General features: G+C 40.1%; 1 protein-coding gene across 2 annotated transcripts; it reads left to right on the top strand.

Annotated features, from left to right (window-relative positions):
* Nucleotides 1-453: 453 nt before the first annotated feature.
* LOC134878867 (solute carrier organic anion transporter family member 1C1-like) lies at nt 454-10,564 on the top strand. 2 transcript variants are annotated; one of them, XM_063905034.1, is made up of 16 exons: nt 454-691; nt 932-1,040; nt 1,441-1,574; nt 2,677-2,779; nt 2,915-3,047; nt 3,137-3,255; nt 4,521-4,667; nt 4,790-4,888; nt 5,479-5,712; nt 5,833-5,997; nt 6,508-6,703; nt 6,815-6,980; nt 7,243-7,427; nt 8,278-8,342; nt 8,582-8,699; nt 8,828-10,564. In XM_063905034.1, exons 3-16 carry the CDS (start codon nt 1,473-1,475, stop codon nt 9,333-9,335), a joined length of 2,340 nt encoding a protein of 779 aa, XP_063761104.1. In that variant the 5' UTR covers nt 454-691; nt 932-1,040; nt 1,441-1,472; the 3' UTR covers nt 9,336-10,564. The 2 variants fall into 2 exon arrangements, with proteins under 2 accessions (XP_063761104.1, XP_063761103.1); XM_063905033.1 differs by having other exon boundaries at nt 2,638-2,779.
* The last annotated feature ends 2,946 nt before the right edge of the window (nt 10,565-13,510 follow it).

The following is a 13,510-nucleotide window of genomic DNA, read 5'->3' as shown; positions in this document are numbered from 1 at the left end:
GTTAAATCCTATTCAAACATAGTCCCAAGTACTCATTTGCAACAGTTGTAGTAGCTGAGGCTCAGTGCATTCCTGTCTAAACGCACCTGAAACTGGATACAGTGACAAAAGACATGTAAAACTTGTGCGCCAAATGCAACATTTCTGGGGCACAATATCATTTTTCATTGTTCACTGTTGCTGTGCAGGAATGCGAAGGCTCTTAATCTTAATCTTTGGAATTTATAAAGGGTCAAAGCTCATTAAGTGACCTGCTGTCTGGATGCCAGAAGCCCCCGCGGGTCAATACAGTTTTCCCTTACACGTTCAAACCCAGACTCACTATTAATAAACAATCCAGCACACCTCAGGCTGGTTGATTTTATTTTGAAGGTTTTGTGGACTTTCGTTACCCATCGAAAGCAACAAGCATGAGAGAAATAATCCTGGTTTGGAGTTACTAATCTGTCTCCCCTTCACCTCCCCCATGTTCTCTTGTTGCTGTCCCCCTCCTGGACTGGCTGGCATGTGTGTGGAATAAAAATGTGAGAGGCCTTTTGTCCCGTTGGTTCCACTGGCTGCTCTGCCCTCACACAGGAGAATAGGGGAGTTCGGGGAGAGCAGGTTTGAGAGACACATGGCTGCTTAAAGAGGAGTAGAAGAAGAAGAGGAGAGGGGAGACCCCGGTCCCCTCAGTCTGGAGATGCACTAGGTATTGTAGCAAACTTCCCTAGTAGTTGCTTTGCAGTGATTTTGTTATCTATTTCTTTTTCAATTTGAATTCCTCTGATAAGACCAGGGCTCTCTGGGTAAGATCAGGCGGGCCACACTTTGGGTGGGAGTAATACAAACTAAGCTAAACCTGAGGGGGATTAGTGAATTTGTGAGGTGAAAACCCGTCTGGTTAGTTGTGGTACTTTATGACATGTTTCCTGCCTTCTAACTTTTTCAGTAGGAGGAATCAGTTACCATCAGACACCATTTTTCCTCCCTGACATGGATTCAACCCACAGCTCCTGACGTTTGCTGAGCTGAGAGAAGACGCTGGGGGGTTTACTCAGGTACAGTGCAACTGCTCTGTTTTCACTTTGCCAATTCAGACATGCATTTCATTACCTTACACTCCTAATTGGAGTAATTAAGTTATGAATAAAAGTCATTTTAAACTTTCTGTTCTAAGTATTTGACACTATTTATTATGATGAGAACCACAGATACATCTAATTATACATCAGAGTTGTATGTATTGTTTAATTAGATTATTGATATCAATCTTCTCCAACTCCAGTCAAAAAAAAGGAAAATTTGTTTTGTTTTTTCTCAATTTTTTTTTTCTTTTGGTTCTACCCTTAACTTTGCTACTAGATGTAACATAATCAGTTACAAAATGAGTAAATGAATGAGTTCAAACACTTTTCACCCACTTTTCTTTTATCAATATATTGTTTGCTTGCCTTGCAGGGGCCAGAGGTCTGCCAAACATTGATCGTAGGATGGAGGAAGCAGGAGAGGACCTAGGTCAGATGGCCAGCCAGCAGGCTCTCTGTGACGCTGATCAGAAGACCAGAAAACACCCTGGCATCTCCACTCTCAAGGTACTGAAGCTATCAAAAGCCTAAAAGCAGAAAGGGATGTTTGTCTTGCAGTCAGGTAAAACATAGAACACAGAGATGTAGAGACATGGTACAAAAAACAATACATAACTACATCAACAAGAACCCTAAAGTATGTAAATTCTAAAACCTTCATCAGCCCCCAGGGGGAACATTAAAAGTGAAACACCAACGATTTGTCATTTTGAGCATTTAAACCTCAGATAATGTCCAATAAAGATGCATAAATAGTGGAAAGATGGATAGATCAATGCTTAAAATCTGAGACACGTGTCATTTTCTGGTCGTTAGAGCATTTTCAGAGATAAGCGTACCCCGAAAGTACGGAAAATCAAGCCGAGAGATGATCAAATATCTTGCCAGGAACCATTTCTGTTCTGGAGCAGCGTATTAACTTCTGTCAAACACTTCAGTATCAGTCCTGAGATCAGCATTGCCTGATTGCAGCACTACATCAGCATGTGCAGCGTGAATGAAGCATTTCTCCCAAAACATATCTTTTTTTACATCAATTTTACTCTAAAAGTTTTGGGATGAAAAGCTAATTCTTAGAATCCCTATCAACAAACCTCTAACAGTCAAAACATTGAAATATCCACACTGTTTTATGAGTTCTACCCAAGGTTTCTAAGATAATTCACAGCTCAAGCTTAAGCCAAAAGTGAAAACCTCTGTACAACATAATACATTTCAGCAAAACATGCCGGAGAATTTCGGTAATCCCAGATGGGAATTAACTTAGTAATAAAGCGACTCCAGGGTGCCCACACACAAAGTAAAGCCTCTGGAGACTGTAATGAAGCAGGAAGAAACCATTAAGCTTTTTTAGTTTGACCACTTTCATAAAAATGGCCGTAATAAGTCTACTTGTAATTACAATGTGAAAATCTTTAGGTTTAAACATTAGTTGATTGTTTACCTGGAGTAGCCGAGCATTAACATAAAGTTGGATATGTATTAGATATTGACAGGAAACGTTTTATTCACAATATACTTGATGGAGAATCTGTAATAATAGACATTTTGGATGACTTGTGTTTTCCAGTGGTTTATTGTGGCGCTGTCCTTCGCCTCCTTCTCCAAGGCTCTGACAGGAACATACATGAAGAGCTCCATCACTCAGATCGAGCGACGTTTCGATCTCTCAAGCACGCACGTTGGACTCATAGATGGCAGTTTTGAAATGGGTACCATCTATTCTTTGATTCAACCCCTTTATCTTTTGTGCATCAGATCACTTGTATTCCTGCCACTTCTTTCAGATTGACACATTAGCTTATGATTCTCGAAATGTGCTCTTTGTTTCTGTTTCTTGGAGGTAGGCAACTTGCTGTTTCTCGCTGTGGTCAGCTATTTTGGAGCCAAGCTTCATCGTCCCAAACTAATCGCTGTGGGCTGTTTCCTCATGGCTGTAGGGGCCTTTCTCACCGGCCTCACACACTTCTTCATGGGACGGTAAATGACAACAGACTCCCTATTTTTTAGCAAAACAAACTGGTGAAAAAAGACCTTTGAATCCTGTTTTATGTCTCATTGTTTCACAGCTACACATACGACACAGCCATTCAGGTTTTCCACAATGACAGTGTCAGAATTGCTGCCTGTGCCGATCCACTGACAACAGAGCTACCTGAAATTCTGAATTCTGAAGAAGACGACAAAGGTAAGACTGCTCGACAACTAAATGGTCAGGTGGATGGCTTTAGACTTTATGAACACTATTTGTCAAACATGGAGAGATTAAGCAATGCTAGTTCCCGTTGCTATCGTCATTGATTACGACACCAGAACAGTAGCACGTACAGAGAGACAGCCTTAACATGAGCTGGTTTGAACGCCTTAGCAACTTACTGGCTTTCTTTCAACCATCCCTGGAATGCACTGATTCTGATCTGACCTTCAAAGCCACTCACCTCCTGTGCTGTCTACATACTGCACATAGTCACTGCAATCGGATGTGGACTGCAAGGCATGCGAATTAGAGCTGCAAATCAGCCAAATTGAGGTCATTGTAGGTTAGAAATGTATATTTGGAAGACGAGGCAGGGGAAAATAATGAAAAATATCTAAAATTATCACAAAGAATATATCTTTTCTGAAATGGTACATTTGGGACTTTAAAAATAATGAAGTTTCTTTCTAAATAGTTCGTTTTCTTCTACCCCTTTAATCTCAGATAATGTCAGTGTTTTTTCTCGTAGATGTACCATTGTAAACTTGTTTTATAAATTGGAATATATCCCTAAAGAATCTTGTATTTTTTACCAACAAAGGTCCTCATATGCCGTCGTAGCTGAATGCTGGAAAGAGAAACTGAACAAATAATATGTGGGACCATCAGCTGTTATAGCATTATTTAGAAGGAAGGCATCTGTCATATTTATGAAAATATCTTGGACAGATTTTTATATTGTATGTAACTTTTCCTATTCTACTCAATTTTACTTTTCTGAGATGAGCAGCAGCTGGGTTGCTTCAGTCTTTCTATTGTTGAATCATAATTCATTCTTCTATTAACAATAGCCAATCATAAACCTACAGACTGAAATGTATTGATCCTGTTCAGATGTTTCTAGAAAGAAACACAATGGAGTAAATATATATGGAATGTGTGAAAATCACACACAATGCAGTGCTATTCAAGCTTAAAGACACACACTGATATTGAATTTCATTGTGTTCATACATTTGGTTTTCTCAACTACACCAGAGCTTTTGATACACATACACCAAAGTCTTCCTTTTAGAAGCAAAAATATCATGAGAATCTGTCAAAAGGTATTGTACACACACACACACACACACACACGCACACACACGCACGCACGCACGCACGGCGATGATGATTTTTTTTCTGCCATGGAAAATCTCCAAAACCATCTTTGGGACACAATTAAAATAATTCTTTCCTATTGTGTCTTTCTGGAGCCTGTGTGAGAGAGTCCGGTTCCCACATGTGGATCTATGTGTTTCTGGGGAACGCTCTGCGGGGGATCGGAGAAACCCCGGTTACCCCTCTAGGCATCTCATACATCGACGACTTTGCTAAAGCAGAAAACTCACCCTTCTATATAGGTGAGAAATAAATCGTCATCTTGATTTTCCATTGGAGTTTTAATAGCCATAAATGATGTACACTTCTTTAAGCCTTCACATAGATTGAAGTTATTTTGTGATCCTGTGCGTCCTTTACACAGCTTGTCTCCAGACCATCACTCTCCTGGGCCCCATGTTTGGTTTCCTCCTGGGCTCCTACTGTGCCAAACTGTATGTTGACATTGGATATGTTGATATGGGTAAGTGTAATGCATTTACAGGTATCATCAGGCATGGTTTGTCTTCACATTAAATGCTAACATTAGCTTGATTAGCTAACTAGCCACCGCTAACAAAATCTGCTATGGAAAGTTGTCATTTCAGTATTGCCAGATACAATAATGATTGTGTTTTGAAAACAGGCAATCAGGTTTGGTATAGGATATTATGTCGATGAATGTGACTTGCAAGCACGGCTTTCGTTTTATATGTTTTTCTGTGCTAAGCTAGTTAGCCATCTAGCAAGGCTGGTTTTTGCGCCTTAACTTGAAGTCAGAACTTGGTTTATCCTAAGACAGCTTTTGTTTAAAATGTATCATTTGAATTAAAATACAGTGTCTCTGGTTGTAGTTTTAGCTCAGACAATTGTTCAATGCTGCTCATGGTGCAAAGATCTAACATGCTCCAATTTAGTGGTCAAACAAAGTCAATCAGTCCACCTTAAGTGTGACAATTTGCTGCTAAAGTAAAAGTTGGGTTTCGACTATGGTCACTTCACCCAAGGAAGGTGACATTAAAATTGCAAAGGTTGCTGTTCCTGCTCACTCAAATGCGCTTCTCTGGCACCCAGAAAGTGTGACCATCACCCCTAAAGATGCCCGCTGGGTGGGGGCCTGGTGGTTGGGCTTCATGGTGTCCTCCGGCCTCCTGCTCATCTCCAGCATTCCATTCTGGTTCCTGCCCCGCACGCTGCCGAAGCAGGAGGGAGATGAAGGCAAGCTGACTTCCTCACGTGAGACAATAGATGTGACAGAGGTTGCGTCCAACAACATTCCCACCCTCAAGCTGACTGACATCGCTAAAGGTTGAGACAATTCTTCTTCCCATGAAAGAACACTTTTAATACTACAGTTTTTTGAAATGGTAGTATGTGTGAAGGTTTATGGTCATTGCTTGTGTTTTTTTACAATACGTCTTTCAACAGGGTTTCTGCCCTCCATGAAGCGCCTGTTGGGAACTCCTGCCTACTTCCTGCTTCTTTGTGGGAGCATCCTCAAATTCAACTCTTTCATTGGCCTGTTCACCTTCAAGGCGAAATACATGGAACAACAGTTTGGACAGTCTGCCTCCAGAGCCAACTTCCTCATAGGTAAAACAAAACGGAAATGTTTACATGTAGAAAATCCCCATATTTACATCTCTGCTATTGTCAAACATGAGATTTATGGGATAATAGTAAATTCTTAAATGTAGTCTAACAGTAACAAGTGGAGCAGTTGGAGAAGTTGTTGTTTTGACAAAAGTGCAACGGAAAAGATTGAGCAAACAAATAATACTACCACTGAAGCTTTCTCTCTTCTAATGACATGAAGCATTGTCTCCTGATCCAGTGTTCTACATAGTTTTTCACTGTTTGAGGTCAGACTCTTTCAAAAGATCATGCAACCTCTTCTTTTGCAATTTCTTCGACTGGACAAATGGCACCCTCTACTGCTGACCTCAACGAACATCTTGTTAAAATCAAAGTGACATCATGACATGACTCTGGTCTGTTGAAAAGCTTACTTAACTCAGAAGTGGATCATAAAGTTGAACCAACTTGAACCAAACTTGCAAAAAAACTCTATTGAGTAGAATAATGAGTGTGTCTTTCTTTTAGGTGTGTTGAACCTGCCGGCGGTGGCTTTAGGGATCTTCCTGGGAGGGCTGCTGATGAAGCGGTATAAACTGAGCCTGGTGTCAGGAGCTCAGCTCTCCTTTGCTACCTCCTTCCTGGCCTACCTCCTCCTGCTGCTGCAGTTTGGCACCAAGTGTGACAACATCCCCATGGCTGGGCTCACCATCTCATACAATGGGTCAGTGCTGAGGGTCTATAAAGACGATCACAAACCAAATGAATGTACTCCGTAGGAACTACTTCTACATGCTGCAGCTTATAGAAAATATAAACCCTCTTTGCCCTGCAGGACGCAGGGTATATCTTCTGACAGAAACATGCTCTTCTCAGAGTGTAACAGAGACTGTTCCTGTTCAGCAGAGGAGTGGGACCCTGTGTGTTCAGACAGCGGCATCACCTACATCTCTCCGTGTATGGCAGGCTGCATCGGCTCCAGTGGACACGGCAAGAACACAGTAGGGATGCACACAGAAATGCTCTTTGTTTAAAGTTTGCAAATAATTCCCCTATCATGCAGTATTACTGTCTGCTCCCAGGACTCTGAAACACTCCTCAGCATCCACATCAAGATCTCTCCCATTTCCTCATCTCCCCACTATCTCTGTGAAATATTTACTTTATCAAAGCACTTACAATATACCTTTCTCAATTCCTACCTTTATTTTACTTATTTGACAGTAATACATCCCACTACATCTCAGTTTCTCTCTTCCCCAGGTCTTTCACAACTGCAGCTGTGTGTCCGCCTCCTTCCCAGCAGGCAGCAGCACGTCGGTGCGGCTGGGTCAGTGTCCTCACGCTAAAGACTGCAGCCGGAGTTTCACGTCCTACATGGCTGTGTCTGTCCTCAGCTCCTTCATCAATTCTCTGGGAGCCACGCCTGGCTACATGGTCATCATACGGTCTGTGCACCCATTTCCAAGCAGGGAATCATAATAAAAGGGAGAATGAGTGCTACTGTAGATCATTTTTATGATTTGAGTCTACGTAAGCCTGCTAATTATAGCTTCATATTTTTCATACAGACATGAGGGTGGTATCAACGTCAGCAGCCAAACCGTGTTAAACTGCAATTCAGAATTAATCTCTTGCTAATGCCAATACAGAAATGTGTTGTAATAAACACGTTATATATTGTAGTACTATGTGCATATTTTTACATATGTGTGTTTAAATATATTTTCGGTGCATGTAAATGGTCTGCAAAGGCTAAAATCCCAAATTTCCCTCCAGAGGGAGTTTCTCTTCCACACACTTCCCCTCTGCCTGAAACGCCTTAGATTCATTTGCATTAGACTCATTTGTTCACATCACAACAGAGCCGGCCAGCTAACCACTCAGAGCAGACTGGGCTCTGGTTTCAGACAGAGGGTGAAAAGAGGTGCTGCGGCACAGGCAGTATGAGAAACATAAAGAGCTTTCTGAACATTAAAGCATGGAGACATGTAAATGAGCATAATAGGGCCCATTGAACTTCTTATGATTGTGTAAATATACACAGTTTTCTTGTATTTCATTTGATCTATCTTTTATTGGAATTATCATGTCATATATTTCATTATCGTTTTTCTTTATTTCATTCTTAAATTGAGAAACTGTCACAAAACCCAATTTCCCAAGGGATAAATAAAGTATTCTCATGTCACTTTCAGCAAGAAAGGAAATGACCCAAATTATCAAAATATATATTGGTGTAAAAACGTTCTATGGAAGCATTCATAAAAGTGACCTGGGGTTGTTTTGTTATTACAGATGCATCTCCCCAGAGCTCAAATCCCTTGCGCTGGGTATCCAGACCTTGGTAACTAGGACTCTGGGTAAGATTTCTTCTATTGTTTAAATAATTTCTTACTTTTAAATTGAGACTTTATTGTATTTGCTTGGAATCTTTTTGTACATTTTCTGAGAAACTACATTTTTTTGTAGTTTGAGTGTATATTTAGCATTAGTTTTGTGTGTGGCAGTCAAAATAATATCTGAAATTTGATCAAAGAATAGAATATTTCTCTCATTTGCCGTAGTGTAACTGCATATTTGGGCGTTACCTTGTCCGTAGGTGGACTTCCGGCACCTGTGTATTTCGGGGCCCTGATTGATTCCACTTGCCTGAAGTGGTCAGTCAAAAAGTGTGGGGGCAGGGGAGCATGTCGCCTTTATGACTCTGATATGTACAGGTACGCCAAATATGGATATAGAATGTGATGAATTTACAAATGGTTGAGAGTTTCTTCAACATTGATGCAATAAACATTTCTTCCCTTTATTATCCTTTGTTTTTTCCATCTTCTGTCATTATTTTCAGGACGATCTTCCTGGGTCTGATCACTTGTCTAAGCGGTTCTTCGTACTTCTTCATCATTGCCGTCATCGTCCTCCTCAGACGACAGTTTCGGAAACCAGAGAAACAGAAAACGAAACCTGTCAAGAAAAAGGATTTAGAACTTCAAGAAGCGTCCAATGCCGCTGAGGACCAGCCTCCAAAAAAACCTCGTGCTCCCAAAGTCTGGGTGAGAGTCACAACAGAATTGGAGGAGGGAGGGCAGGGTGACAGAAAGGAGCAGCTGCTTGATGGCGGACTCAGCTCCATAAATAATACCCAGGAGAGGCAACAGCTCACACCCACGACAGACATCACTGTTGAGTTCACTCCTCCTTTAAGTGAGGAAGGAGCGATAGAGATGCAGGGGCTGAAGGCTGAAGAGGACCTAAGAAAAGAGGTTTGTGTGGAGACTAACACACAATCCACAGAGGACAATAAGTTAGATGACAAAGCAACAAAAAACAAAGAAACTGATGGACCCCAAAACTGAGGTGTGGTCTCACACAAACTGAAACTGATCTAGATATGTTTCTTGAATTAGGCTCAAGGTCACATTTACTTGGATTTTCAGGTGGAAATTGATGTTTCACCTCTTCTTTGCTAACAGTATTTCTTTCCCCTCGTTTATCACAGTATAGATCTGTTATATAACATTTATAGCCCCAGAGAGTAAATGGGCTGCCGCTGATGCCATGTTCACAGGTGTAGAAATAACAGTATTAGGTATGAAAATGGGAAAGCACTGAGTGTCCCCGACAACTCAAAACCTTGGCTTGTAAATGCACATGGTCAGCCCTGCAAGGCATGGACTGAAAAACATTACAGAGAAAAAAAACTGGCCTAAATTTTTGTCTTTATGTTAATAAATGTCAATACAAACATGCTGTGGAAACAAATAGAGAAAGTTATGTTTCTTTTGTCAGAATTTGTGACTTAAAGGGGCCTAATTATGGTTTTTGTGCATGTAAATGGTCTCTACAAGTCCCATCCAGAGGGAGTTTCTCTCCCACACAATCACCCCCTGCCTGAAGGCACTTACTTTTACCTGTCAAACAACAAATATACCTAAAACATACTTAAAATATTAATATATACTCGCTTAAATAAAGAAATATGTACTAAATAATGAAATCAATAATAATGTACTGCACATTACAACTGAGTGAATACTTTCTCAAATTTAAAAGTTAAGGATACATTTATGAAGACATATCTGATCATAAACTTCAACTTTCCATTTCCACTGGGTGACTAATTTCAACTGGTGTTGGTAAAAGTCCACCAGAGAAAGTCACTCCAAAAATAACTTGAAATTCTGATGTATGATTTCCAAATTAAAAGACCATTGCCGTCTCATACATGAGCTATCTCCCATCTGTTTTTAGATAAGAATAAAGACCAACCCAACTACACAACGACATTCTGATATACGGTTTCAAAACAAGACCTTTGAAATCTCTTATATGAGCTGTCGTCCCTCCAATGGTCTGTAGATACACAGATTTAAATTAAAAGGAGAACAATTATATTAAAAAATATGCTGAAAGGCTCTGTGAAGCGAAGAGGGACTGCAGATTTAGGTGAAACGTTTTCTATGAGTCTGTCAGTGCTTGTAACCACAATCACACAGGTTTCTTTGAGCCATTGTTTGTATGAAAACAATATTATAAGCAGTTGAAGCTTAAATAAAAGTAAGGATACGTTTCCAAGACACATGTCTTATATTAGTAGCCCATATCAGTCAGATCTACACATAATATCACTTTTACTTGTCTCTGTATTTGCTTTCTTTTAACCATTTGTGTGTATACTGACAGATGAATGTACTACAATTCAATAATCATGAGAGGGAACAAAGTGTGCATTATATTTTGCTGGAAAATTAAATTAGAGCAGATATGAATGAGAGCAATTTGTTATTAGTCAGACAAACAACAAACCACCAGCAGTTAATGAATGACCAAGGAGTCATTTGTTTTCCCAGTACAGGTAGGTGTTGATGACGTTAACGTGTATATTTGTGTCTGTGGATGCATCAGACACACAGTAACTACGTGTGAAGGCTCCTCTCCTCACTTAAGCATTTGACAGATATTTCGCAACATCTCTGTTTTTATAGTCTGATCATGTAATTGCGCTATACTCCTTAAAACCAGGTATGGCACATACATCTGCGTGTCTATCCTTCTGCAGAGGTGGACACATTGTTTACAATAATAAATATGCATAGTCATTATCAGAGGTCACAGCACTTTAACCTTTACTGGCACTGGTTACTTATCAGCTAATCATTCCCCAGGGACTCTTGACCCCTCTCATGTCCTACAGGAATACTAATAGAGCCACACCAAGGTTGTGTTTTGGAGCCAAAATCCATGTCTTTCTTTCCGTGACCGGAGCAGGAAATTGAGATGCCACCCATGTCTCCCTAAAATACCAAAGAATTCCAAGTGAAAAGAAAGCGGAATGACACAAGAGACATGTTTCTCCAGACCATAGCCTTTAAAAATAGACATTTAATCTGACATATACACCGAGCACTTCATTTATGTCGCTTTCTCTACTTTTATCCAACCTATCCTTTCTTTCGAGATCGTGCACATTAACCTTTCTAAACTCCGTGCTCGAATCCACTGGAGTAGTTTAATATTTAATAGGTTAGTTACATATTTAATTCAATCATTATTTTATCAACGAGCTTTTGCCGATGACATGGTGCATTAAGTGGCATTGGTAATAATCTGTACAGCTCCATTAAGTCACAACCTTGATTATGCTATACGTGAAAACTTACTCCATTTTAAAGTAGAACAAATATCTTGTCCATATGTTTTTGTCTGCAGTTGGGAAACTTACAGGAAACACAAGGAGGTGTTCTGATGGGTTTCAGGGTGTTAAATATCCATTAGGAATGCATTCTGTTTCTCAGTTATCTCTAAGCTGTGGTGAAAACCAGCAGCACTTACCAGCAGCCTGTGGTGGCATCTCCCCACTGAGACTGTGGGGTAATCATCAGAAAAATGGTCCAGGTAGTCCTTTCAAATTGTCTGATAATTGCATTTTTATGACTGCTCCTACAGTATATCTAAAGGGTTTACATCACGTGGGAGGTTAGATGATGAAATGTCTGTAAAGAAAATCTAGAACCCTGAGCTAATTGTAAGATGTTGGGACATTTAGACAATTTACATTGTAGTCATACAACTTCCCATGCACAATATTTCATGAAACAAAAGGGGTTCAGGACTTTCACTGGTCAACATCGAGTCAAAGTCATATTCATAGTCATAGCATCACTTATTGGACACAGAAAGTCAGCCTTATGGGAAACACATCATCTGAGTAAAAAATCACGATTAGTGGTTTAACTTCATATAGAGCTACATGATTCCTGTCAAGCGTGTCTAACGCTATGAGCCACAGGAAGTGGCGCAAGATGAATGACTCTGGCCACCTGACGATGCTTAGTCTATTAGTAACTATTTTCTAGCTCTGTTTTTGACAAATCCAGACCAAAATATCTCAGTCTTTAGCAGCTAAATGCTCCTCTTAGTTTACATAAGTAGCAACCTTCAGGAAAGTCTATGTGTAAGTGCCTGTAGCCTGCATGCTCTCTACTAACCAGCAGAAAGCGACTTTATTGGTTACAAAAAGAAGACCGATTGTGTAGAAGTCTACGTGAAAATGATCCTGCTTCTGACTTGATTTAGAATCTTTGTAAACATTTTCCTGACAAGTCAGTTTTTTTCAATCACTAGTTTGAGGTCTTCTTCATTGAAGCACAATTCCTTTATTAAATTATTTTGTGATTTAGAAAGACTGACAATGAGCATTGTGTGTCAACCAAATAAGTAAAGTGACGGCCGTAAAAAAAACAAAAACATACTTAAGATGCTTTAATGCGTTGGTGATAATTTTCTGTGGGGTTTTCACTATGAACAGCTTTAACAGTACACATTGTAATTTAGTCCGTTGTTGATTGAACAAATATTGATTTTATCAGTCCTACAGTGAAGAATAACTACTAAACATTGTTAATATTGGCATAAAGCTTAAGTGAATGCTAATTGATCATTTTTCGCAGGTCACGTCATGTTAAATGCTACTCACCAGTTTTACCGTCACTTCATTAATTAGTACTTTGTTTGTGACGTGTCCCTTCAAAATAATGAGACACCATTCATTATTAACGATAATTCATCTTCACATTCATTATTCATCGTCCATGAAGCCCAGAGGGAGTCTGAAGGAGGGCCACAGTTTGGTGACCTAAAACTTTATTACGTGTCTCAAGGTAAAAAGAAAGACAACTTTCTTCTCCCTGGTGTAGGTTTACCGTGGGTCAGTCCAACCTCTGGGGCTGATGACGAAGGTGATGATGAGGATGTTGACGTACAAAGATTTGTGTGCATGTGATTGTGTGTGTTCACTGGGAAATTACCATTTGTCTGCGTGTGTAAAAGTTTAAGAGTGTACTTTAGAGTAACGCCGAGTGCGCTTATGGCATATGTAAGACCCTCTTAGGTTTCCCCTCCCCCCCCCTCGTCATCCCTATTCTGTGTAAATGAAAATGCAGATCTATATTTGGACAGAGCTGATGTCACAAGTGGTTTGAGAGATGAGCCTATAACTGTTGGAGCCGGTTTGTGTGACAGTCCGACAAAC

Source organism: Eleginops maclovinus, chromosome 17 (genome assembly GCF_036324505.1).
Source record: "Eleginops maclovinus isolate JMC-PN-2008 ecotype Puerto Natales chromosome 17, JC_Emac_rtc_rv5, whole genome shotgun sequence".
Lineage (NCBI taxonomy): Eukaryota > Metazoa > Chordata > Actinopteri > Perciformes > Eleginopidae > Eleginops > Eleginops maclovinus.
This window is presented reverse-complemented; position numbering and strand designations above follow the sequence as displayed.

Coding starts and splice junctions, on each gene's coding strand:
- LOC134878867 (XM_063905033.1), top strand. CDS start 1,473: ATGGAGGAAGCAGGAGAGGACCTAGGTCAGATGGCCAGCCAGCAGGCT. Junction 6,981..7,242: donor GTGGACACGGCAAGAACACA/GTAGGGATGCAC, acceptor TCTCTTCCCCAG/GTCTTTCACAACTGCAGCTG. Junction 8,343..8,581: donor CTTGGTAACTAGGACTCTGG/GTAAGATTTCTT, acceptor CCTTGTCCGTAG/GTGGACTTCCGGCACCTGTG.